Source organism: Artemia sp. Qi Xiang Cuo, chromosome 4 (genome assembly GCF_049724085.1).
Source record: "Artemia sp. Qi Xiang Cuo chromosome 4, ASM4972408v1, whole genome shotgun sequence".
Taxonomy (NCBI): domain Eukaryota; kingdom Metazoa; phylum Arthropoda; class Branchiopoda; order Anostraca; family Artemiidae; genus Artemia; species Artemia sp. Qi Xiang Cuo.
Window position 1 is genome coordinate 82,550,945 of NC_142797.1, and position 27,959 is coordinate 82,578,903.

At 36.1% G+C, this 27,959-nt stretch overlaps 1 protein-coding gene across 1 annotated transcript in view; it reads left to right on the forward strand.

Annotated features, from left to right (window-relative positions):
* The window catches only part of LOC148953521 (uncharacterized), a 113,941-nt gene that overhangs the window by 46,064 nt on the left and 39,918 nt on the right, over window positions 1-27,959 (forward strand). Inside the window, exons 4-6 of the mRNA XM_089088581.1 lie at window positions 3,254-5,398; window positions 9,423-9,573; window positions 18,621-18,750. Of these exons, the coding sequence (XP_088944707.1) occupies window positions 3,254-5,398; window positions 9,423-9,573; window positions 18,621-18,750 (2,426 nt within the window). The remainder of the gene's footprint in view (window positions 1-3,253; window positions 5,399-9,422; window positions 9,574-18,620; window positions 18,751-27,959) is intronic.

Below are 27,959 nucleotides of genomic sequence, written 5' to 3' on the forward strand. Positions count from 1 at the left end.
GAAGCTTACTAAGTGACATTGACATTGTTACCCTAAAAATCAATTGGATGGATAATTAAATTCATGTCTTCTTACGCATTTTTCACTGTGCTGCTCGAGCAAAATATAAGAGGCATCAAAGTATAAAACTTTATTTAAAAAAAAAATCAAATCAGAATTCGGGATTTGAGATAAGACTTTTTTGGAATTATTCTGCAAATCAGAAGCGATACAGGATCTCAATCTCAGGTTTTCAAAGAGATATTCAATGGCCTTCACGATTCTGAGATTAAATGATCTCTAGGGTGTTTTGGAAGTGGACACCCTAGAGATCATTTTGGAAGTTTTGGAAGTGGAGCAGTTCTGTTTTGTTTTCATTTTATATTGTTAAGTAAGCTAGGAAACAAGAGATTGTTCCTTGCATAAGCTTTTCGAAATTTCGCTTGCTTGCGAGCGACTTTTCTTCTCCGTTCTAGTACGATTCCAATATCCTTAAAAAAATATCTTTTACTGTGGTCTATAGACCACTAATCGCTTTGTAAAGTTGAAATGTATTAAATTGCAATTCTATCAGTACTGAAGATAAACTTTCGAGTGCATTCAAAGCTGATCTAAATAAAGAATTATTAAAAAAAAAAACAATTTTTTTCCGAGGCAAGTAAAGAGCGAAGTTTAAACTTAAAACGGACAAAAATTATTACTTCACAGCCTATCAAATATATATTAATAAAACTAGTACAAATAAACCAACTATATTGCGTTTGCCTATGCGTTTAGGACTGTACAGAACCAGCTCTTTACTGAAAACACAAAAGTCAAGTATAAAAAACAGATTATTGAGTTAAGAGTCAAAAGTGAGTATATAGCCTGACGACATTAAACGAATCTGTAAAACTTTTCTTAGTCTTACACCAGTTTTTTTTTTTAATCACCATAAATTTCTTTTTGCAATAAACTTTTACTTCTAAGATTAACCGAAACAATAGTTACCATTTCAGATTCAGTGTCAGATGGCAATTTCTTCTCACTAGACATTTTTTTTGAAAACACCTTTTTCAACTTTTCATTACCATGGGCTGTGGTTCGCTCTTTACTAGGTTGCAGCTGCCGCTGCAATCGTGATTATGAAGACCTCTTCAGTTTAGCGAAAATCCCAATGGAAAGGTATATGAATAAACACTTGTTCATCTACTAGCAACAAAGTCCAGCGGTCAACAGGCGTTGGAAAGAATAATAAATACCATGTAGCCTTTACTCTTATGAGGCCTGGCGAAAAATTTCCCCCCTTCCTCCAACACAAACTTCGGAGTCATTGTACCCTTCCCCCCGCCAAAAAACTGAAAGTTTCAACTCGATCCCTCGACCATATGAAATTTAATGACTTTATAACGAGGAATACTTACTTGGCTTCAGGCTTCAGAAACCGTTTATCTTTACGCCGCATAATTTTTTTCTAATCCGGAGGCTAGTGATTAGATGGGAGTTACCGACGTTTACATTAGGACACTATAAGATAATGTTTGTTTTCAAAACGCGATCACAAGCTCTAATAGAGCCGAATTCGCTTCATCTCTCCAAAAAGAAAAAGCAAAACAAAGAAACAAATAATACAGAAAGACAAAGGTAAAAGAAACCAAAAACAAGCATAAAAATGGTCAATAAAAATTAATACAAAAAAGAGAAAAAAATTTAAGTCCAAGAACTAGAATGAACTTGATTCAATTAATGGTATAAACAGGAACAGAAAGGGTGGGGGGATAAAACGATATCACATGTTAAAAGAAAAAAAAATGCTGAATTCGTATTCTAAGTCAAATATTGCAAAATCAAAAACACTTAAATTCATGTCAAATTAACTGACAAAATGTCAAAATGAAATATTTACAATTAAAGAAAGGATTGTGTTGAAGACTAGGTTAAAAAGGAAACAGAGCATAAATAAATATCACAAATGGGCAAAATAAAAGTGACCAAAGATAAAAAAAAACAAGAAAGAATAGTGGGCATGATTATTGCAACCAGACAACATCAACTAAAATAAGGGACTGAGATGTGGAATTATTAAGGCGCTCCAGAATAAAGGGCTAAAGCTTTTCCGGAACCTCTCAGTAACGGTACGTATTGGAGAATACGTTGGGATTGCCAAGGAGGCTAAGTGGGGGAATCGGGGTCTAATGGGGTCCGGGAAATCAGGGAAGATCTCCTCATTACGGGGATTAGAAATTGCGGATTTAGCCAAACGCAGACAAATTTGTCCCCTCCTTTTTTTAACGTGGCAATGCGTGTAGATTTAAGAGGGAAGGAGTATGAAATTTTGTTGTAGATGATCCTGATGATGAGGTTAATCCTTTGTAGATGATCCTGAGCGAACGCTTTTCGACAGACTCAATTTTGTCGCTAAGTTCACTTGAAAGTTGCGAATGCCAGACCGGACATGTATATTCCAATAGCGGCCTGACAAATGATAAATACACACGTAGGAAATGCATCTTGGGGCAATTAAATTTTTTTAAAGGTTTTAACATGGATAATGAAACATTTGCTTGTTTAAGAATATTTGAAACATGTATGTCCACCATAAGATTATTTGAAATTGTAACACCAAATAGTTTAACGTGTTTCATTAGCATTTCGGGTGGGATAGGGTCTAGGAAAACGGGAGTAGATTTCAATAAATTTATCGTCATTATATTGGATTTGGCGGAATATACTTTCATATTTAGATTCTTAGCTTCATCCGAAATGGATGAAATGGATGGTGCTAAATTTAATATCTGTTGGCGTGCCTTTATATTCCAATTAGACTGTAGATAAGACTCTGATTAACAGGATTGGATAGAGTTAAAACGAATAAGAGGAGAAATTGTCCAGAATGTTTTGAGGGATAAACTTCTGAAAATTTGGCTCAATTATATACATTTTACCCATTTTCTGCGTGTGTGTGTGAGGGAGAGAGAGAGATAGAGAGAGAATTGCCGCACATTCAATAAAACACTAAGCGAAAAAACTTAACTCTTACCGAAAAACTCATTATCAGATATAAAATATGCGGAATCAGCTCTTTTAGGGGAGCTATAATTGTCGTATAGCCTATTTGTTCTAATATGAAAAGTGTATTGGCGGGGTTGACCTTATTGTGACAAATTTATGAAAATGTAAGCAAAATCAAAACATTGTTTTCCTCTTATACTCAATAGAAAAGTAACATAAAAAAACGCAAATGGTAGCAATGGTTTTAAGAAGTTTGTGAAATATATGATGCTTTTTCTTTCAGGGAAGGCAAGATATGACTCAACAGTCATCACGAACTCCAGGATACACTACTACTCTTGGATTGCCTAAGGCTGAATTGAATTTTGCATCAGCTTTCAGCTACCACAATCATCCTCATCCTGCTCATGTGCCCCACTCAGTCCACCAACAGCAGCCGCACCACCAGCAACAACAGCATCAGCAGCAACACCAGCATCAGCAGCAACACCAGCATCAGCAACAAAATCGAAATTCTCCCATTAAAAGAGAAATCCCTCCTCAAGAAGTTAAGCATGGGGCTACGCCGAGAAGCTCAAATCGTGATAATGAATCCTACTCTGGTCATACAGGATATATAGTCCATAATTACAAAACTGCGAGTCCTGGACCGAGTCAGACCCATAGAGGTTCTAGTCCTAGGCAAAGCCCAAACTTAGGTCCTATACCATCTAAACCTGCCGAAAAACAGTCATACACATATCCAGCACCATCTCGGACGCCAACTGAAGCCTTTGATCAGGGTAGAATTTACCAAGACAGTAGAAGGTATAATTCAAGCCCAAATATTAGACAGAGCCCTAGTCCTGCTCAAACTCATCCTCAAACAATGCCTGCCCCCAAAAATCCAAGTCCAGGACTTAATTCAAATGTTCCATTTAGACCTTCTCCTGGTATAACTACTGGGATCCCTGTTTTTCGACCTGCAGAAAGCTCCATTGCTTTGACAACAAAGCCTTCTCCTAGTCCTTCTCCATTGTCAAGATCGTATTATCCGGAAAGAACACCACCCCCATCTCAGCTATCTTTGAAGCACCCATCTCCACAAATGGAGCCTTTAGATCTTGGAAAAAAAACATGTTATGAAGATTCACAAGCAAAAAAGCAAAAACTGGAATCTCTCGAAGTTCTACCACCATCAAGAATGATAAGTGTTGCAGAGCTAATAAGTAGTACTCTAGACAAGGAAACTCCGCAGCATCCTCAGCTGGGACGAGGCCTTAAAATCATCGATACAGACTCCAAAGGCAGCGTTTTAGCATTTACTGCCGATGTGAAAAGCAACGTTTCTCCTCCCAAAGATGGACGTGTACAGCCGCCTCAGTTTGCCTATCCTCGTGAACACGTTATAAGGGAACCAGTTATTTCTCGAGAACCAGTTCACCGTGAAACCCCTCGTGAGGCTCCTCGTGATCTTTCACGTGAGATGCGCAAAGATTTTCGTGAGCAGCAGAGGGATTTACGACCTGTAAATAATGAGGGTAATAGAACTCTTTGTGAATCCTCCACTGACCAAAGGGATATTGTCCAAGACATGTCCCGGAGTCGTGAATCTGTCTCATATCAGTCTGTGATAAATGCACGCGATTTGCCGCGTGATCCTGTGATTGATCCACAGAAGGGTGATGTAAATCTAAATGAGCCTCTACCAATCAAGACGGAAGTGAATTTGGAATCTGATGCTGCGCACTCTTCTAAAGCTGAAGAGAATCTTGGATCAGCGCAAGTTTTAGTTAAAGATGACATTGATATTAAGAAAGACCACACGGAAGCTGAATCAGTGTCTCCGTCACGGATAGAAATAAAATCCGAAACTGATAGTACCGCACCAGCTTCTACCAATGGCTCAGCTCAACCTGTGCGCAAGCTGAAAGCTGCTTGGCTTCAACGAATGGCCAACAATGATTCAGTTACTCCTAGTATAAAGCCCCTTGAAGAAGGAGGATTATCTGATCAGACTTTAGTTATTGATACTAAACCGGAAGTGACTGCTGATAAAGAGGATAAAAGTGCAAGAAAGGGAAAAAACGGGAAAAAGTCGGACTCATCTGCAGAATCAGACGAAAGTGATAAGGAAAAAAAGACAGTCCCAAATGAAGTTGCTTTACCGCCAAAAAGTTCAAAAAATCCATTTAACAAGCCAAGCGTCGCGTCACTAAAGAAATCCGGTGAGAGTTTCTTACAAGATAGTCCTTGTTATGAAGTAGCACCCCGATTAGGCAAATGTCGAGAATGCCGAATGGCACCCCCTCCAAAGGGAAAGAAAGTCGATTTAATACCCAACGCAAATATTTTCTGTCGCTTTTACGCTTTTCGAAGGCTAAGATATACAAAAACAGGACAATTGGCTGTTGCAGGTTTCTCTGATCCGGGGAAGGATCCCCAAGAAGTAAGTTTCAAAATGAATCTTTTTATATTTACAGAAGAAATGGGGGGTTCGTCTACACTATTGGGGGATCCACTATGAGAATCGTCTAAACTTCGCTAAACTAAGTAAAAGCTATCTAAAACGATAAACTTACTAAAGTAGCTGTCATCGAAATTTTTGAAAATCGTCAAATCTATATATTTCTCTTTAGAAACTTATCGATAGAAATTAGAAACTTTTCCTTAAGCAGTAGTATTATAGAATATTTGTTAGTTTAATTTTGAATTTATAAAATGGTTGCAAAGACTAGAAATTTTAGGGAAATTCCAGCAAGGCGACAGAGAAATACATCTCTTGTAAAGATTGTTAGGGGTGGGGAGCATCACGCTTTTAAGTTTTTTCAGGTTTAAATGTAGAGAATATTTGAAATTTCCGCGCTTCCCCGGCAGTTCTTGTGGGGTTTGACGGACTGAAATGAGGAGAGGAGATTTTGAGCTTGGTATGCATTGCTATAACCTCCCTTGGTTAGGAAACTAGACTGTGTAGAGACTGCATGGGCTGATTAGGGAAAAGGGCTCGTGGTGAAAATTAAGGTGAGTAAAGTTTAAACACATAAAAGGAGTTTAGAAAATATCTTTCAAGATCCCACACTAGAAATGAGCCAAGGGCTGTTAACGTGAACTGACTAACTAGTCAGTATGCATAGACCAAAAAAAATTATACATATCTCCACGGAGGGGGAGGAAAATGGTTCATCTTCACATTATCATGACCCCCTTTCCCCCGGAAACAATCTAAAAATTGTGGACAGAAAAGCATAGTTCTGTTTTTTGACCCCTCCCCTGTCTGAAAAATGTTCTGTTTCCAACCCCTAATCGGCAAACCTGCATGCATCTGGTCAAAGAGATCAAATGAGGGTGACAAACAATAATTTTCATCGTGTTTTGCCCAAAAATCTCGAGCTATTTTGTCATTTAAAGATAAGCTGCAAAATATAATAAAATTACAACCGACCTTTAAACTTAAAACGGCCATAAACGATCAATTTTGCTCTTTCCGTAGAAAAAATGAATGTAGTGAAATGAGACTACTAGATTGGATAAAATGCCAAGTTTTCCTGCGACATTTGAGGCGATCTATTCTAATTCAATAATTTCCATCAGGCAGAATTACTGCCTTTACCCCTGTGTAGTTTTTTTTTTTGTCAACAACGGACAGTTTGCAAACCCTTTGCCCAAGCAAAGGACCCTCTCCGGTGTCTCGTAAAACTAACACCAATTTGCATTTTTTGCATGACATTAATCTGATGCGCAGAGTTCTTGATATAGCCTTTTGTAACCTAGTTTTCAAGCTCCTACAAAAAATTAACAACAATAGTAAAAAATAAGAATAAAACCTGTTTTTGGAGCCCGCACCTTCCATAGTTCAATGAACTTTGCGAGGTTGCCGGTCTTAGCTAAATCAACTTGGCAACCCTTCAAGAGACAAATCAATATAAATGCAAGTCAGCATGTTTTCTTATCTCAGGGCGGGAACAATAAGAGACGTGAAACTGCGTTTGTTTTCACCCTAAGTTGAGACTATTTTGAATGGAAATGAACTAGAATTGGCAAACTTTGGCACTGGAAGTAAAAAAAACAAAAAAAAAAAAAAAAAAAAAAAAAAACCAGTAATAAATTTAGTTTCTGAAACAGAAAATGTAAATGAGTTTATGGACGATTTTATAAACACTGAATAATATCTGGCCTTCCAGAAATTACCACGCGTCATGAACAAAAATCCGTTTTCCGCAGCAGTTGTCTTTTGTCTTAAGTCATACTAGTATATGTATCAACTTTGTTCGCATTTTTGCTAGTAAAAAGTGGGCTTCAAAACTTGCTGGTAAAAATTTTGAGCAATTTAAATCGTTCCAAATTCTTGACATTTTAATGTGTGTACTTGTTAATTATACGGAACACACTCAAGAAATTTGCTGAATGTACGATCCATGAAAACCGATTTCATAGCTTCAAAGACAAATAATGGGCGACAGGATGCATTGAACTTGTATAGTTAAGGAGTATATATTTGCGCATTAGGGGTGGGGGTAAGGTTAGGTTACTTAACCCCCACACCCCCTAATGTATAAATATGTAGCCCAAATTATATTATTATTATATAAACTAAAGTATTATATTTCCATCATATTTTGGTATATTTCATTAGGATTAACCTAACATCACTTCATGGATGTTCCGTATAATTAACAAGTTCTTTACTGTGTTTTAACTTACAAACCCTCTTCCCTGGTGCAACACTCACGCGCAGTTTGGGGGGGGGGGGTGCCCCAGGTGCAGAAATATTATGCGTGCAAAATTTCAAATAAACAATCTAATAAAATCAAATAAAACAGTTATAATCATTTTGTAATTTTCAAAATTTTATTTTTAATAAAATAGAGGGCGCAGTTGGCAGTAAGTATAAGCAAACTGAACCCGAAATTTTCTTCACATTTTCATCACCATTCCTTGAAAATAAAAGTGAGTAGACCGAATTTAATTAATTTTATTTTTTTGCGATATTTTGTGTTGAAATATTGTTGATAAATGAATTCTATGAATGAATTTTAATACAAATTATGTAAAGATCTGACCTGACAATTTTTGGGAGACGGGAGGGAGATTCTAATCAATTTTTCCCTGGGCACAAAAGAGGCAAGAACCACCACTGGTAGCACTGGATCTTGGGATATTATTTGAATTCCCCGTTTCCTTAAATATGTGCGCAGTCAATTAACTATCTCTAGTTGTTCATTTTCGATTTCATGCTATGCAACCAACTAATTTTCCAAAATTTTATGATTCCTCTTCGCTTCTTTGGGTCAACGACCTTAACAAAGAGTCTGATCTCTCCTAACAACTTTTAATCGAAAATTTTTTGCAAGATTAGGGCCAATATTATTAATAAAAAAAGCTATTTAGAACTATACGTGAGACCCTCGAGAGAAAGCCAAAATGAGAAAAAATAAGTGGGCGTGTGCTGAGTACTCTTTATATATATATACATATATATATATATATATATATATATATATATATATATATATATATATATATATATATATATATATATATATATATATTATATATATATCTTTTATACAGCGGTATTTAGTCCTCCTTTCTGCGATTCCTCTTCTTTTTCGTTTTCTTAATAATAGGTTGGTGATACTTCACATAATGGATAGAATCAAGCCGGTTATTGTTTCCTTTTCGTACTCTAAAAAAATAAACAAAAAATCAATCCTGTTTCTTTCTTCTTTCTTTTTATCTAAGACTCCTTGCTTAATTGTAATCTAATTTGTCCCTATTTCTCTATTATTCCTTCATTTTACTACCTATCTATCTTACCTCTTACTCGACGTTCCATAGCTTTCCACTTTTATAATTCCACATATATAATTTCCACTCCTAGTACATTTTATCTACCCTTTTCCTAAAAACTTTTTTTTTCATTCATACGATTCTCCATCCATTAATTTACCATACAACAATTTCAAAATTTTCATTCTAGCTACCCACGGCGGCAAGGGGCTGCTCCCATTCATTAGGCCTATAACATATAACATTAAAATACAAATGCATATACGTTTTTGTACTTTAAAACACATTCACTTTTCTTATAACACTTTAAAACACTTTTCACTATATTTACATAATTAAAAACAAAATTAAAAACCTAACACCATTTTTTTTAATACATCTCATTTCAACACACTCTACTCTCGCTGAGCCTTGCGTTGTTTGGTAGCTACAACAATCCTCAATAAAACATTCCCAAAAAATCTAAAATTTCACAATCCAGGTGAATCGTACCCCTCTCAACATAAGATAAAAATTCCACTAGTTTAAAATAAATTCCAAACTATCATTACTCCTTTATGCCTTTTTACGCTGAGTACTCTTTTATGCCCCAATTCCTCTTCTAATGACTCTTATTTTAGAAGTTTTGAATTTTTAGGCATTTCCATTTTTTTTTATACAAAGTCACAAATTTTGATTTATAGGAGGATCTATCCTTGTGGCTGCCCAACCACAACAATCCGCCTACAGACCTGGATACAGACGTCGCGACATTTCTTCTGAACAATGTTGGTGATCAATTTTGCAAGCTGCTGCAAGTTGAAAAAGAAGCTGCTCATCTGCAAAATAAGGACGGTAAGATCTGGCTTTATATCAGTGTTGTTAAAATATTAGATGGCACTGACACTTTGCAATAGGCGAGACGTTGGCTCATATACCTTATTAATTTCAGGATGTTTACCATATTCCTATGGTATCTTCTTGACCCCATTTGCTAAAGGTCTAACTCTTGACCCCATTGGCACTCATGAAGCCTTCGAACCGAGAGCAGTGCCCATTTTTAGAAACCACGTACACAGTGTGGTGCGTGCTAATCGTGGCGGCAGTGGGCCAATCATGGCGGAAACTGCCAAGCATGGTAGGACTGTGCGGCACACGTGGTGTTCTGTGATGTACAACAGGTTGCGGATAGTGGATGCCCCCTCGCTTCAAACAAAAAGTTTGGTGAACTGAAAAGTCTGGAAACTTATGAAAGTGTCTGAAATAAGCATTAACGCCAATTAGCATTTTTCTAATTCAAGATTCAAGATTTATATTTAACAAGCAAAAAAAAAATTATTTTAATTTTATAAGAAAAAAAAAATTATTAAACAAACAATCTTCAATTAGAGCCAACAGAGAGCTAAGCTCGAATCGAAGGCTAACTTATTATCAAAATCGATTTTGTGATCCACAAAAATGAAAAAAGACAACTTGAAGCAGCAAGGGTAAATATTACGTTCTTTTATCTTTTTCTTTAAAGGAGGTCGGCTATTCAGATTTTTAAACTTATTATTCAAATAAAACTTTTAAACAACCTTTACTCTTAAATCTTACTCTGCGCCGCTTATGGACCAAATATGCTATTCTCTTCAGTTCTCTATTTCCTCCTCATGAACATTCCTGTGTTTGAAGTCATCTAACGTACCCGGGACATTTGATTCCTTTCTCTACATTCTGTTTGTCGATCAGGAGGTAGAATATTTGGCAATATAGACAATTAATGAAAATTAGCTCTACTGAGAACTCTGTCCGTCCTAAGACAAAAATCCTCCATGTAATTTGCCAATTCTTTGATAGTCATAAGACTATCACCTAACCAATTAAGCTTGGTTAAACATTTTTTCCTTCTTAATTCAGCTGAGCGGTGCGTGGTGCTAGTTTTGCATTTAAGATACTGCAAAAACGATTTTGATATCAAATGCTTCATTTCCAGCTATTTTTGTGTGTGCGAAAAGATGATATTGTGCACTTTGAACAATATATAGAAACAAAACAGTTGAAACTTAGATATAACTTAGGAACATATAAGATAAAAAAAACAAGAAAAAAAAAGACAGACTTAGTTGATAGTTCCTGTTGTTCCTCTACGGATAATCGTCTTATTCTCCACACATTCTCCAAAGCTTTAAAGTTTAAAAACCAGGCCTACCTCTGTAGACTTGCATATAAAAACATTTTCCTTTTTTATTATTCTAATCGAAGTCCGGCTCAGCCGTAAGATGTTTCATGAATTGTATTGGGAACGTTATATTTGGGGGGGGGGGGCACGAAAAAGTCCATGTTAAGGCCTGAGAGGAAAATTGGAACTTTCTTAGGCCTGACTTTTTCTTGGTGTTCGATTATGCATCAAAATAATGTTAATTGTCGAGTTTCTTTTTCCTGGGAATCTGTAAATTTTTGCTTCCTAATTATTTCGAAATATTACAATTTTTACTCGCCATGCATTCTAAATCATGCTTTCTACGCCCTTTTTCAAAAAAAAAAAAATCTCGGCTCAACTGGAAGTTGAGTTACGAATTGAGTTATAATCGTTATATTTGGGAGGATATGAGCTGCATAAGTCCATTTCTAGGCCTGAGAGGAAAAACGGATTTTCCCTTACATATACTTTAGGGCTTGGCGTTTAGCCTAAGTATGGATTAAAGTATTTTAATTGTTAAGTTTCCACTGCCCCCAGAAGCTTAAAATTTTTGTTTCACAGTTATTTCAAAACATTACATCTGTCAACCCGCGTTGCATTATAAATCATACTTTCTGGTAGTAGCGCCTACACGCTTTCGAAATTAATTTCCGAACTGGATCACGTAGAAATAAATCTAATATTTAGTGAAATTGGACCTTAGAGAATGTTATTTAGGATAGAAAAACATGTCTTCAAACTAGGTCAACAGTATTTTCTATTTAATCAACTTGCTAAGATTGAACAACTAAATGGGAAAACAACGAAATTAATTTTTTGTAACATTGACTCAAAGAGGACGAAGAAGAAGAAAACAGAAATTGGAAACTTGAGCATGAAGATGGCGCTTAACTGACCCGTTATGATTGAGCAATAGTAAGTTTAGACAGACTGGAAAAATTATCTCTCAGTATATAAAAAACATTTCTATCAATATTTTTTTATATAGAAAAAGTTCCAAAACTAGTTCTTCGTTGCTACGTTCTAACCCTAGGTTTACACCGAAAATTTGTATTTCACCAGACAATATTCATGAATTGAATGATCAGTTTCAAATGTCGCTTAATTGGGGGGGGGGGCAGATGGACAGGGTTGAGAAGGGGGCTGGGTCTCCTAGAATTTTGCTCCGCCCCCTAGATTTTGAAAGATATCTTTCTTGTCTTGGGGGCATTTTCATGGAAACCCGCCTTTTTTGTATATTAATAGAAAACGTTGAAAAAACGACATCTTTGCCCCCTAGATATTAAAAAAATTCACTTTGACCCACCCCCCCCAAAATTTTTGGTGACGCCACTGGTTTTGGTGATTGTTTAGAAACAATAGGCTAGTCAAAAATAAATAAAAAAATTGAATTTTTTTAACTTATAAATTAATTGACAAAAGCAACTAAAAATGCTCAAATTGGCAACTAAATTTTCACAACAAGCGAATATTCCTCCTGTATAAACATGTGTTTGAACCAAGGGTAAGACAGACGCCAATTGAAATGTTTATTATATATAGTATAAACAGTACACCATCATAACCATTTTCACGATCTGAGAGATATTTTTACCAGTGTATTTGAACTTACCATAAGTAAGTCAAATCAAAGAATTGAAGATCAAGCAACTTATGAAGCATTCCTTCTATCAGATTGGGCTAAGTTTTCATTTCGGTACAACTATATTGTACTATACCATATTTGAATACACAATATGGTTAACAAAGAATGCGTTTATCGTTGCAGGCAGTGACACCTCTGGTGGGTTCTGTAGGTTCCTTCGCAGGGGTTGTCTACCGCTTAAAAAAGAGATACCTTCTGGGACGATTTTGGGTACTTCTTCGATATACCCACTCTTTATATATCTCAAACTGAAGACACGATGAAAAACCTGTTTTTACGGGATGATGCAAGACACCGCTGTAGAGAAATGCAATGTATAGCGTGGTTTTAATTGCGTATACGATATTTAAAGTGTGTTTTTTTTGGGGGGGGAAAGGTACCTAGGTTAGGTTACGTATTTAATATATTCCATGCTTTGCCCCCCCCCCTAATCTGCAAATATATAGCCCAAATTTGTTTCTAAAATATTATATAGTCATCCTATTTTATTTTATTTCATTAGCATTAACCAAACTAGCAGTATATAAAAGAGTGGGTATATGGAAGGAGTACCCAATTGTGCCTTCACCCATATCCATTGTGTTGTTATAATTTTATCCTTGACAACTCTGCTCTGATCATTCAAAAAGAGGTGTGTTAACAGCATAGATTTTACAATACAAGAATATAGCAAAATAAGTTTTCGAATGTCATTTGCAAAAAGTTTTTGTGCAAGTTAGGTTATGACCAGCCTTAAAGATCAAAGAAGAAAAAAAACAACACGATTTTGGTATCAAAAGCTCCGAATTCCAGCTATTATTGTATTTTCTAGAAAAAGGAAATATATAACATATTAAGCATCATGTTTAATAGGATGAATTACAGATATCACTTAAATGATTTACGCACCACTTTTAAAATTCTGCAGCTGAACTGGCGTAGTAAACACTACTTAAAGCCAATGCGGATAAACCATCAACATTCTCTCAGTTATATTTTCTTATCCACATGATTTATACCTGCCAGCTCGTTTTCTTTAATAAACCCTCGGATTTTCCTGCTTGTTTCCCAATCCTAATCATTCGAGCTTCCTTTCTGTAATGTTGGCAATGGAGTCACGTTTTTTGGCAACTAGAAGGCATAATCCGTTGTTAAGATTGTAGTTTGGATTGTTGCCATTACGATAGGGAAGCCAAGTTTTTAAAACAGGACACATTGTCAGACCTTCGTAATTGGAGTAATGCCAGTCGAGTAAAATTAGAGCTATATAATTAATTCTCGCTATTTTTTTAACTTATTGTTGGCAGATAAGATCGCATAGTTACTGACAAATCTATGAGTAGACAAGGAAACTAGAATAAGATCAATATATCATGAAAATGTATCTAATTTACGGAGGCTGTTGTTTCTGCTTCTCGATGCATAGGGCAACGTATTTAGTTAGATCCAAGTAAAGATGACTGTCATGATCCCACTTCTGAAGTTCTTGCCTCGATTAACCTTATGGTCACTTCCAGCCAAGGGGGCACACAGGAAAACTTAAGGAATAGGCACACCTGTACATAGGGAAGGGGATGAGGAGAATCTTCTCAAGTTTTTCTGACAAGCCCGTGAGATTTTTCTATAAATTCACGTTTTCAAATTATTCGCCTCTAATCAGATAAAAAGTATCTGATACGTATTGGCAAGAAATGTCCGGTGTCCATTCACGAGAAGAAATACCATAGAACATTTTCCCTGGGAGTCTGGAGGCTGCTCCAAAAATTTCATCTATATGGCTAAGTATTATAAATTTACACAGAGGTCTCTTTGACCTATCGATTAGTTTAACCAATACCCATAATCATTCATACCTGCAAATTGGATTCTTTTGATGTGAGTGACTCAAGTGTTTTACTAATATACCGCGTTCGAAATGTCGAAAATGCAGGCAGCACACAGCTGAAAGTGCACAGCTGAAATTCTAGGGGGATATCAAAATCAGAAAATTTCCAAGGGGAGAGAAATAGCACCTCAAACGGTGCGTAATGGGAGGAGTGCCTTCGGACCAATCTGATGGGGCTCATCTATGTGATCCCAGGTACTATTGTGGTCGTACATTTAATTGGATTATTGGCAATTTGTTTGCTTGCACTTTCTTATGATTTGAAGAAGAAACTGTTACGAAAAATTACTCTGAATAATTACCGAATGCAATTTTTTTGACACTTGCCTGTCCACCGTTGCTCTTGCGTCCTGTCTTCGAAATGAGGGTGAAGTGGTACTGAAGTGGAGTTTTTACCTGCCAAAAAAAGAATTAGTGACTGGAATTGTAATGATCAAGATATTGCTAGGCACTTCTTAAATTTAAGCCCGGATTGTCCATTTTTGAAACAAAAAACATCTTATTAGTCGTCCGCAACCACCAACATCGTTAAGGACTTTAAGGACGGGTTCTACCTAGTCAACAGGATTCTCCGATTCTTATTCGCAGCCTCCATCGCCTCTCGCAAATATTAGACTTTTGTGTATGAGTTCTTCACGGCCTTTATTGTCACAAGAAGAACGTCGAGAGGATGTTAGACTAATGATGTTTAATGGAATTGGACGCAGGATTTTATTGACACGGACGCAGGATTTTTTTTGTCGGCCATGGTGACCGTGCGTCACCATTTACTCTGAATAATTACCGAATGCAAGTTTTTTTGACACGCGTCTTACTGCTTTGATTAATTCGCCCTCCTCCAAAATGAATGCCCACGAACGTGCCAGTCCACCGTTGCTCTTGCGTCCTGTCTTCGAAATGGGGGTGATTACAATCAAAGCTCGGAAAATCCTATTGTTTTACGGTAGTAATAAGTTGCCCCGGAAACAAAGATAAACACTTCAAATATTGGGCGCATTTTTATTTCACATCATGAAATCATTGAATAGAAAAAGTGAGAACGTGAAATATCTTTTCATAAGTATTTGTTTTATAAACGAAAGTTTTAAGTTTATAGTACTTACTTGATCACGGTGCAGGCCGTGAATCTGGAAGCTTGCAGTTAAACAAATTCCCACCGTACATCTGAATTTTAGATGTCAAGTGAAGCGGAAAATGCCTAGTTCTGCTGGAAGTACTAGTACGAGTGAGTTACCTAAATATTGAAGGATACGAGACATCTTCGCTACTTTCGGGAGGTACTCTAGGATAATATAAGACGAATTCGGTGATATCAAAGCCGTACATGGGAGAGGATATTTGCAGGCTTGGACCCCTGGTCCCGGAAATGTCGAGAATAGCATCCAAACTTTTATAGCTTTTGTTATTGAATGAAAATAAAAATGATTTTCCACGATCGAGTCCTCCTATCACATATAAATTGACCCACCCCTCCGATTGAAATTCCGGATCGGGTGCCGGTAGTATTTATTCAAACAAGGAAGGTGATAGGGAACTCCCTCCCAAGATTGGTCTGGAGAACCCGTTCCCAAAAAGATTAGAACTCTAGGGCATACAGAGACATTTCAAAGACAATCCTCAGATAGGATAAAAAAGGTTTTATTACCCTACCTAACAGAAATAAGTTTTTTGACAAAAGTCCAAGTTTTTGTGTATTTTCTTAGAAATTTTTGGGGATTCTTGTGTATCTTAGTTACGAAAGTTGTTTTGTCTTAAAAATGGAATGATTATGTCCCAAAAAAAGAGAGCATATGTTTCTTATCTTTGCGGTTGACGTCCCATTTACTGACCTTTGGCAGGTCAGACCACTCACTGTCCAAACCTTGCTGAGTTTGTGTTTTTATTTGTGCAATGATAAATACGCAATTTATCATACATAGTTGTCTTAAAGACGAATTCAGATAAACATTCAAATAAAACTTAATCTAAACAATGTCATGAAAACGCAGTAGCAATTTTTATCATCCTTGGAAGTCAATAGTAAGCCATCCATGCAAGAACGATTGAACGCGATTGTAATTCAATACTGCAGTAACGTGTAAGAACACTTATGCTTATGATGTTGCAAATGCCGAAAGAAACCCTTTGAACCATTCTAATCCGGTTGATAATGACTGACCAGACGGACTGACTGACACCGTGACTGTGACTGACTGTGAAAAATGTGACTGTGACTGACCAAAGAAAAATTGCTACTTTATTCCATATCCTTAACAAAAGATTATGTGGGCTTATGCAGATGTGGGATAGTTTTCCTGGAAGTACGAGTATTTTGATTACATTTTTGGGTGTTCTAGTAAAAAAAACTGTTTAAATTATAATTCTGTGCTTAGGGAGGCGCAGACGATACTATCCTTTCGAGGCATTTGAGGGGGAGGACAACACAAATATTATTTGTTGTAATTCCTGTTTGGGTTAAGCTAGACTTCGTTGTCAATTGTTATTTTATTTGTTTTAGGTTCTATTTCTTCTTTCATACTTATCTATGTTCGTTTTTAACTTTTACAGAACATCTTGCTAAAATTTTGAGAAGGAATTTTAAGTTTTGGACTGTTTTGAGTTGATTGGATGCCTGAAGATTTTTCTACAATATCTGTTTGGCTCCTTTTTGGCTGCGAGGTGATCTTTTTCGTTAATAAGAAAAAGTTAAATATCTATAAATTCCATTTCAAATAAGTTCTCTTTCAACTTTTTATGACCGGATGAAGACCAAATATGAAAACCCTTAGAAAAAAGGAAGAAAAAAGATAATTGTGTAACAGGAAGAATATGCAATTGTCTATTGTTAGACGAAGGGTGTTGAAAAGTGGAATACAGTTTTTTTTTCTCGAAAGGTACAGTACTGGTATGGTTTTGTTGAGAATGTCTTTGCCCAAATTTGCGTGTTACACTACGTTTTTGGTGTAATAGTAAAAAAATTGACTTTAATAGGGCTACAATGGCACTTCCGTGCTATTTTAGTAATCATCAGCTCGTGCTACAGTGCTACACTTAATGAAATAGTGCCAAAAAAGTGCGTTCATGATACAGGTGGCAACCACGCCCTAGTTTGGCTTAAGTTGGCAATGATGCTTAAGATGTAAGTTCACAGAAGTCAGGTTATCAGTGTAAATCGGTTTATTGTATCCAGACAAGTCGTGACAGTTGAATGGTGATTGTCACGCAAGAAAGGATTTTAGCTTGCCGTTTTTATAAATTAAAACAATATTCATATGAAAGCTGGTTCAAAATATTTTTCAGCGAGGTACCAGAATACTGCTGAAAAAGTCTGTAAATTACTGACTCACATCAGGTTACTTCGTGTTTCTGGAAACATTCGTCATTTAAATGGGAATGAAAAACGAACGGGAACGGGAATGTTAATGGGAACGTTATTTAAATGGGAATGAAAGCCTATATAATATTTAAACCGAAGATGCTGTATGTGAATAAGATGCGCCGAGGTTTGGGCGTTGATGGAAGATGGGGGGGGGGGGGAACTAAAAAATAAACGGTTTTAATCATGCATTTTAGTATTACTTGGCGGTAGTCTAATTGTGAACCGTTCAACATTTTGAAAATCACACTTTGCCAGGTACCCATGAAAGGCATACCTGAACAGAGGGAATGTAGTAGCCCTATCGAAATAAGGTTCAAAGAACCGCCAGAATCAGGCCAGAAAGAATTTTTTTAAGAAAAAAATGCCAGGCGCATTTGAAAGGCATACCTGAAGACGGGGAATATAAGAGCCTTCTTCAAACAAGGTTCTTAGAACCCTCAGCATCATACCAGGATTTTTTTTTCTTTCAGAAAATAATTTAAGAATTATGGCTTTTGAACGTTTTGAATAATTGAACGAGACATGAGATCAGAATTTATTGAAGAAGATTCGGAAAAAAGTGAGGAATATATGAAAAATGAGGAAATAAAAAGGAAAACCGTAAAAATATTGACATTTTTAGGTAGAAGGGGCTGAAGGCATTTCCCCGTCTCTTGAGACCGCTCAATAGGCTTGTACCATGCACTTACGGGTGAAATAATTGCATTTGAAACTCAGATGCGTATATGCTGTGATAAAAAGAAAAGGTGCAGATGGGGGCACAGAGTCATTAAAACTCTAGAAAGTAACCTCTATTTTGGCTATGTATCCGTCACATTTTTGAATCGGTTGTTATAAGTAATATTTGTTTCAGGTCAGCCCATTGCTTGGAAACGCGTGGTGCAGGGTGTACGTGAGATGTGTGATGTCTGTGAAACCACCCTATTCAACTTCCATTGGGTATGTGGCAAATGCGGATTTGTGGCTTGTATTGACTGCTATAGGTAATCTTTGTTTTTGTTTATTTAAGTTCTTTTTGATGTCGACGTTAGTCGATTATTCAGGATCTCAGTGCTTCCCCCTTTTATCAAATATCAACGCACCTACGAAAGGATTCACCCACAGAAAACTCGGGTTATATTTTTTTAGTATTACTATTATTTTGACTGATTAAAAATTTTGCTCCAAAATTCTGTTTCTTTCCTGTTAGACACAAATCTTTTTGTGCGCAATTATCTTAGAAATTGCGCGCAAATATCTTAGAAATTGCGCGCAAATATCTTAGAGGCTAAGAAATTTAGCCTCTTGTATTGTCGTGGCATACACTATTTAGGTGGCACACTAGCGAACGTTTAGAGATCGGTAAAACTGGTGACTGCTTCATTTATGACCATGCAATGTTCTATTGAAATCATACACCAACAAATGAATAAAATAAATATATTTCATCAAATTTTCAGGCTCAGTTAGTGTAGGAACTTTAGCCTCTTGTATTGTCGGGGCATCATTCTCTGCATATCCTCTCCTCATCTTAAATATTTTTGCAAAACATCATCAAGTTAGGTTTCTTAAATTATGTTTTAATTTGGTTTCTTAAAATTATTCACATTTAATACAGATACTTTGCTCATGCAAGAGACCTCACTCAGATGTCGTAAAAACGGAAGAGTGGTTAACTTTCAAGACTCATGCACATCAGGTTTCATTTGCCACTTGTGGCGTAAAGTTTTCCAGTGCGTGACACGAAGAGGGGTTGTTCGGTGGAATTGTACCACGCGCGGTGGAGCAGATTTGACTATCAAATTGTAAACCAGATGGCGAAGTGTCGGTGACTACTCCCTAATTTCCACTACAAACAAGAAATAGTATTTTTGGCCTGGGAATTGTACGTTGTATATTGTGCCTTGTGCTTCTGAACTTGCTTCTTGTTTTACGAACTTGGTTTTGGTTTTGCCTTCGGACTCTCATAGCCGTCTGGACCTTTCAGCCCCCTCGAACTAACCTAAAAACCAGATATTGTATGGTTCTCCTATAGATTATTATGCCTTCGTAGAATTTCCTTTTCATGTTGGTTGTGGCCCCCCCCCCCTCTCAATAGGTTCTGGCGTACCTGCTCCCAGATTACTTAAACATTTCAAGGTTAATGATCCTTCTCTAACATGATTTTCTGAAAGGAATTTCAGTTAATACGATTTATATAGGTTTTTTCATTTTTCTTACTTTGAAGTTGGTTATGCCTTTCTTAGGCACCTAAAACACCTTTTGATTTTTTGGTACTGGTGCATTATACCTAACACACGAAAGAAGTCAATTTTGGTTAATGCTAATGAAATAAAATAGGATGAATATATAATAGTTTAGAAACAAATTTGGGCTATATATTTGCACATTAGGGGGTGTGTGTGTGGGGGGGGGTAAAGCACAGCATATATTAAATACGTAACCAAACCTAGGTACCTTTCATCCCCCCCCCCGCTAAACCCCCAAAAAACAACAGTTTAAATATTGTAGATTCAATGAGAAACCACGCTTTGTGATAAATTTAGATAGCAAATACCCGTTTTACGGGTCTCCATGTATACATTCGTTGGACAGTATATAGCGCTGTGTTAGGTATAATGCACCAGTACCGATTTTTCTTACCTCCCTGCTTTGATGTTAATTAAAACATTTTTTCTGTTTATAACTCCTACTTTTGTTTTTACGTAAATGCGATGTTGTGGCAATGAAAGTGTTGGGCAATTGAAAATAAGAAAATGCATTGAATGCAAGTAGTAACCAATTCAAATAGAGGTTGTACCAGAGATTGAGAAAAATATATCCTATGGACAAGCACATATCCAGAGGGGGCTGTCGGGCTTGACCACAACCCCAAAATCTTGCCCAGCTTGTAAAAAGTAGCAAAATGTATATAATTTTTTTTTGATGCGTTTTGTGATTTTGTGTACCCCCCCCCCCCTCCGCCGAATAAAATCCTGTATACGGCCTTGGCTATCGATATATAAAACTATTGCAGTATCTACAGTTGAAAATTAGGGCTAGGTAGGGTACCAGAGGATTTTTTTTCAGGCGAGTGCTTAAAATCACTAAACAGTAGGCTACTTTGTTACGTCAGCTAAAAACGTAATTTACCTTCCAATTTGATTCCATACTCTCTCATAGCCTTTGCTATGTTCCTTGGAAAAAAATCCATTAAACAATCCATATAAATAAGGAGACGATACAACCAAAAAGTTTTTTTTTATCAGCTGAATCAATTTCATGTTCCTAATCTATAATTGAAGATTTAAGGGGCCTGATGGTTCAGACACTTCTCAATTATTTATCTAATAGTGAAAATTTGGTTGACGTATTCTCTCCCTTCAAACTGTTCTTCTCTTAAGACTATCTACAGCATCTCTTAGCCTAATAAGTATAATCATGCTTAGCAAATTACTTCCTACAGAAGTCAAGCTAATGCCTCTATAATTATCACACTCACCATTATCACCTTTCTCGTAAAGGGCTTTTTCTTTATAAAGAATTTTCTCGTGAAAGGGTTTCTCCTTTCTTGTTCAAGTTTCCCTAAAATCAGTAGGTACTTCATTCTCTTTATTTAATGCATTTCCAGGTGTACTCTCTTTACTTCATCTCCTTTTGCAGCCTAAATGTATGGATTAATGATTATAGGAAATATTTCTTTGGAAACTGAAAACTGTAGGTGCACAGGACTGAATGTATTTATTTAGTTTCCTGTTCACCTCCCTCATGTCGTTTCTTTGTTGTTGTTTTTTTCTTAGAAAGGAAGGAGATATACCAGAAAACGTACCAGGGCCTTTTTTTCTTATTTTTTAATAGGCTAAGATTTGTGTCTAAATCTGCTGAATTTGATTGCATAATAAGTACTTTGAAATAGCTGCAACCAGTACATTGATATGATGTGCGTTATCTGTCGTAGATATTCTTGTCCTTCTGGCCCCGCCCTTAACTCCGGTGCGAGTCTCCTTGTCTTGGAATCTATATTCCATGCCTTAGATCTGGCCTCGGCATTCATGAACGGTCTTGTATAGATATCCTCAGATTTGTGTACATTTATCCCTAGGGGTGGGAAGGGTATTTCTGGAGGGGGATTTAGGAAGTCTCAATACAATTACGTTACGTGCAAACGCGTGCACGGGGTTTTATACTCTTTACCCCTCCGAAATTTCAAGATTTCCGATTTTGTTTTTATAGGTTTCTTTATCATCCGGGTACATTTTAAGTTTTCTTTTATATGTACCCACTTTGAGTTGTTGGACGCCGTCCAAACATACTCGTGCGTACAAGCCTACTAATATGATACATAAAGTGTAATATTTCTGTGGGAAATTGTTAACCTTTTCCAAAGAGTGTAAGAGATCAACCTCTTAACCTTTAGTGTGAAGTTTTAAGCCGTTAAAAAGAAAGAAAAGTTTTTGAGTCGAGATTTTTACTGGTAGTCCGTTTTTTTATTTGTAATTTAAGTTGATGAATGCCCCGAAAAGGCTTGCTTCGAACTCAGTGCATTGAATCTCTAACCCTTTATTATATTGTCAGTTCTTTTTTCCACTTAGAGCTATGTCCGCTTTAGCCTTAATGGATGACATTGTTTAATGGAGTTAGTAAAAAAGCGTTATTGGTTTCCAATATCCACTCATCTAAATTCCTTGCAAATAACTTTCCCTCTGAAAGCATCGTTTCTCTCCTTTATCGATTTATCGATCTAGTTCAAACAAGCTTGCTAGAGGGGGGATATAATAGACTCTTTTCGAGAGAATTTAATCTCGAATCGTTACTAAGCAACATAGGGCAACACTATACAAAAATCATAGAATTTATGATGGAATTTGTGTTTCTCTTATCACTGATTGGCTCTCTTAAGAACCTGTTGTGAAGGGCTATTGCCAGGGTTGCCACTATTCCGGAAAAAGGTCCACTAGGCAAATCACTAGGTTATAGAGGAACAGGAACTTTATAAATTAGTGTTAAACGAGACTATGGAAAAAAAAAGAAGAGAGAAGATCAACTTCTAAGACGAGTGACAATCCGCTAGGAGTGTCAAGTCTGGAGATAGGTACATTTTAAAAAGTAATATTAAATTATTTAATAGAATTTCAAAAATGAAACGCACTATATGGTATGTCCGTAAACTAAAACCTAATAGGAGTCCTATTTATTGTAATAAATGGGTACAAAGAGATTGTAAAACAAACAGCCCTGCTAGTTGGGGCACTAGAGCATCAAAATCTAAATCCCAGGGTTGTGGATTCGAACTCGACGATGAGTGTTTTTTCTCTATCCGTAAAATGTATGAATATTGGAAATATTCCATTTTGGGTAAAAGTTGCATTTTTGGAGGAGAAATTCAGATTAGACAGATTCACGTGCAAATGGATAAAGAATTTGGAGTGCGATGGGGTCTTTTCTTTCCGCCAATGAGTGTTTCCAAGGTTTTTTTGTATTATGCATTTAACCTGCCTTTGTCTGCTGAATGAACAGATCCAGTTTAATAAATGAATTTAGCTTAGAAGTAAAGTGGAATATGATAAGAGAGATTGTACTTATACGTGATTAAATAAAAAAAAACAAGGTTCTTCAACTGAAAGTAAGGAGCAGCATTCAAACTTAAAACGAACAGACATTATTACGTATCTAAGGGGGTTCACCCCCTATTCAATACCTCGCTCTTTACGTTAATGTTCGAATTTAGTTCCAACTCTAAGAATAACCCATGAATCACAAAGGTCGTTTAATTAGAATAAATAGCTCTTTTGAAAGTACTAAAAAACCTTAGTGTTAAGAGCGAGGTATTGAATAGGGGGCGAACCCCCTCATATAAGTAATAATTTCTGTTTTAAGGTTGCTCCTTACTTTCATTTGAAAAAAACTTGTTTTTTTATTTAATTTCTGATCGTTGTTTAAATAATGCTGGGAAATCCGGTGCCCCCCTTCATAGAAAATTCCCTTCCCCCATGAAAAATTGCTCCATGGGAAGGTAAGACTGCTCTCAGGCTGGTAACTTTTCATTTGTAAGGCTAAACTAAATGAAACTTATATATTTGAAATCAGCATCAAATCCGATTCTTTTGATGCATCTATTGGCATCAAATACCACGAACTGTTTGATACAGTTTAAAACAAAGTTGTGTTTAATCGGTACATTTTGCTATTTGTAATTTGTTTAAATTCTGACTATATAGACTATAGAGCACTGCATGAGCAAGTATAGAGTGGCGGGCAAAAATGCGTGAACCTTTTTGGTGAGGTAAAAACTAAAACTGTTCTTTGGTAAAACTCTCTGAAAATATTAAGTAATTTAGAAAGTACTGTTGATAATAGTAAAGGGGCATGCCTATATACAGAAAGGGGATAAGAAGTATTGATAGGTCAATTCGAACAGTTTCGCCCAAAAATTCACTGCTGTGGGCTCGCTCACATCCCCCCCCCCACTCCCCACTGAAGCAATAGAAACTACTCTGCCGTATTTATATGTACAATTAGTTACCCATTCGTTTTGTGTCCCCCTCATATATAGGATAGTTTTCGGTTGAATTTAGCTGTAATATCTTTTTACTTGATTTGAAGTGAAATTTGTTGTTTTAGCTTAATTTATCTGAAGTTTTGGCTAAATTTTATCGAACAATTAGCACAATGTATTTTCTTGTATGATTAATTTATTATTAATAAATCTTATCTTAAAAAAAAAAAATCTTTTGTGTTTGTTGCATGGTATCCATTTTTAGTCCTTTTGTTTAGTTATATCGTCGCTCTAACGCCTAAGGTTGCATCTGACATTTTCATATCTCTGAGTTAATGACGGAAAACCGTAGCTAAGTTCTTCTCAAAGGAATAATCAGCAGGGTAATGTAGACGAGGAGAATCGAAGTGGGATTTCATGTCGTCAGTCGGGTATGAAAAGTGTATCTCCATAATTGTAAATTTTCAGAAGAGCAAAATAAAAACCTCACAACTTTTTTATTTCCACTCTGATGACCATAGAACAGAAATAGATGATATGTATTAATTTTACATATCGATTTATTTTTCTTTCACTGTTATCGGAGGAAAAAGTTGTGAGGTTTTTATTTTGCTCTTCTGAAAATTTATGAAGATACGTCCTTTTGATACCCGACAGACGATATATTTTGCCTTGCTGACCCTCCCTTTAAATGCAGTTCAGCAAATGATTTTTGGCAATTATTTTTGAAGTTGAGTATCTCAGATGCAACTTTTTGGCGCAACAGCCATTGCGCCTAATTGCGCCTAAAACATATTCGATTCTGAGCATCTGAGTGACGCGAATCTGCAAAAGATCTTTTGCACTAAGATCTTACATCTAAGATCTCACATCTTTCTGCAAAGATTTCCGTTCTTTTAACTCATCTTTGTTCTAAGATCTTACAGCTCACTGATGTTAGCAAAAAGTGTGAAGGACGGCACTGTTCTGCCATATAGGACAATGATGAGAGAACTTTGATGATCTACTCATCATTGTTCTTAGACCGCTGATCAGAGCAGAATGATGAAAGACGTTTGCACAAAAACGACGAAAGATGTAAGATCTCGTTTTCTGACAAAAGATGTAGGCTAAGATCTTAGCACATTGATGACTGAAAAAACGCCCCTATTTTTTTATCTCTTTCAAGGGTTATAAACTCGTTTGACCTACACAGATGGGCAAAAGATGATGAATCCATATACAATTTACTATCTAGCGAATACAAAAGGCCCGTTCTTTTGCACTAAGATCTTACATATAAGATCTCACGTCTCTCTGCGAAGATTTCCGGTCTTTTGACTCGTCTTTGTTCTAAGATCTTACAGCTTACTGATGCTAGCAAAAAGTATGAAGACCGCCACTGTTCTGCCATATAGAACAATGATGAGAGAACTTTGATGAATATACCTCATCATTGTTCTTACACCGCTGATCAGAGCAGAATGATGAAAGACGTTTGCAAAAGAACGCTATAAGATGCAAGATCTCAGTGCAAAGATTTCACTTTTAATCGTTTTTTGTCAAAAAATATAAGATCTTAGCACAAAGATGAGTAAAAGCACGACTCTAATATAAGATGTATTGCAGAATAAGTCTAACTGAAGTATATTATACAATACTCTTGGAGTAATCAACTAATCTGCGAATAAGGTGTTTAAAATATATATTTAAAAAAAAAGTAGAATCTTAGATGGACACAATCTGGACAAACTGGAAATAAATTAAGAACTTCAGGTTTACTTTCTTATTAAGGCTTAAAGGCTATTAAGACAGAGGGACTGCTCCCTTGGTTTAGACTAAAAAAAAAAAAATACGCAATTCCGAGATGATAAAGATAGTCAACTATAAGCTACAACTACCATGTGGAAGCACAGTAGATTTATGCTCTGCTTGGCAATGCGGGGCCCAGGGCTGTATCTTCCCGTAAAATGACTGGGCAACATGCCTGCTACCTGTCCTTGAAAAATAGGCCCAACAGGCAATCCTATATCTTTTTTATTCCTATTTTACGCTACTTAACAAACTTGCGTTTTTAACGTTTTTACGTTATTTTTTATTTTTTATTTAACTGAAACGTCGATCACTCAACGCCACCCATGGCTCTGGAGGATATTTATCTCTTATCTTTCTTTATTCTTTTTTTTACGCTACTTAACCGACTTACGTTTTAACGTTTTTTACGTTATTTTCTTTTTACTGAAACGTCGACGACTCAACGCCACCAATGGCTCTGGAGTATCTTTATCCTTTGTCTTTTTTATTCCTTTTTTACGTTATTTAACTGACTTAGGTTTGTAACGTTTTTACGTGTTTTTAATTTTTTTTTTTTTAACTTAAACGCCGATGACTCCACCACCAATGGCTCTGGAGCATCTTTATCCTTTATCTTTTTTATTCTTTTTTACGTTACTTACTTGACTTACGTTTTTAACATTTTACGTTATTTTTTTATTTTTTAACTTAAACGTCGACGACTCAACGCTACCAGTGGCTCTGGAGGATCTTTATCCTTTAATCTTTTTTATTCTTTTTTTACGTTAATTACCTGACTTATGTTTTTAACGTTTTACGTTATTTTTTTTTTATTTTTAACTGAAACGTCGACGACTCAACGCCACCAGTGGCTCTGGAGGATCTTTATCCTTTATCTTTTTTATTCTTTTTTTATGTTATTTAACCGACATACTTTTTAACGTTTTTTACGTTATTTTCTTTTTACTGAAACGTCGACGACTCAGCGCCACCAATGGCTCTGGAGGATCTTTATCGTTTGTCTTTTTTATTCCTTTTTTACGTTATTTAAGTGACTTAGGTTTGTAACGTTTTTACGTGTTTTTTTATTTTTATTTTTTTAACTGAAACGCCGGTGACCCAACACCACCAATGGCTCTGAAGGGTCTTTACCCTTTATCTTTTTATTCTTTTTTATTGCGTTACTTACCTGATTTACGTTTTTAACGTTTTCCTTATTTTTTTTATTTTTTAACTGAAACGTCGACGACTCAACACCACCAGTGGCTCTTTCGCCGCGTTCGGCATGTGGCACCTGGTGTACGTAATTTTTGAAAGTTGGCACCCCTTCTGGAGATAATTTGCTTACCTTTCATCAAAATAAATATACAATGCTTTGTTATGGAATGCTATTACCCCTCGCATAAGGCCCGTATCTCTGTCCAATTCCATAAGCAAATAATAAAATAGATAGATTATTTATGAATAATTAATTTGAAGGATACTGTCATTTGGTAGCCAAGTGTAAATTCTTGACTCGGAACCCGTTTTCTTATTTCTTATCTTTTCTAGTCCGTGCGTTTATCATCTAGTGATGAAATAAAGACTGGCTCTTTTGGCAAAATATCAGTCTTATCTATGTGTAAATATTTGCCAAGTTCCCGTTTATCTTGGCAAATGCAGTCTTAATTAACGGTTTTGTAATCGTTTTTTTTTCCCTTTTTTAATTTTATTTATTTTTACATGACTAAGTAGTGAGTCAGTCATTTACTTTGTTATTGACCAAGTGGATATACCTATACAGTGGCTTTTTGTTTCTATCCATGGATCAGTGGCGTCAATTCATGAATATTAGGGGGGAGGAACAAAAATGTATTTTTCTAGGGGGAACAGCTTTGCCTTGTTTTTTTTTCTAATGAAAATGACAAAAAGTCCCTTTTAAATCAAAATAAAAAATATTTTCTTTTCAAACTGTGGGGGGGGGGA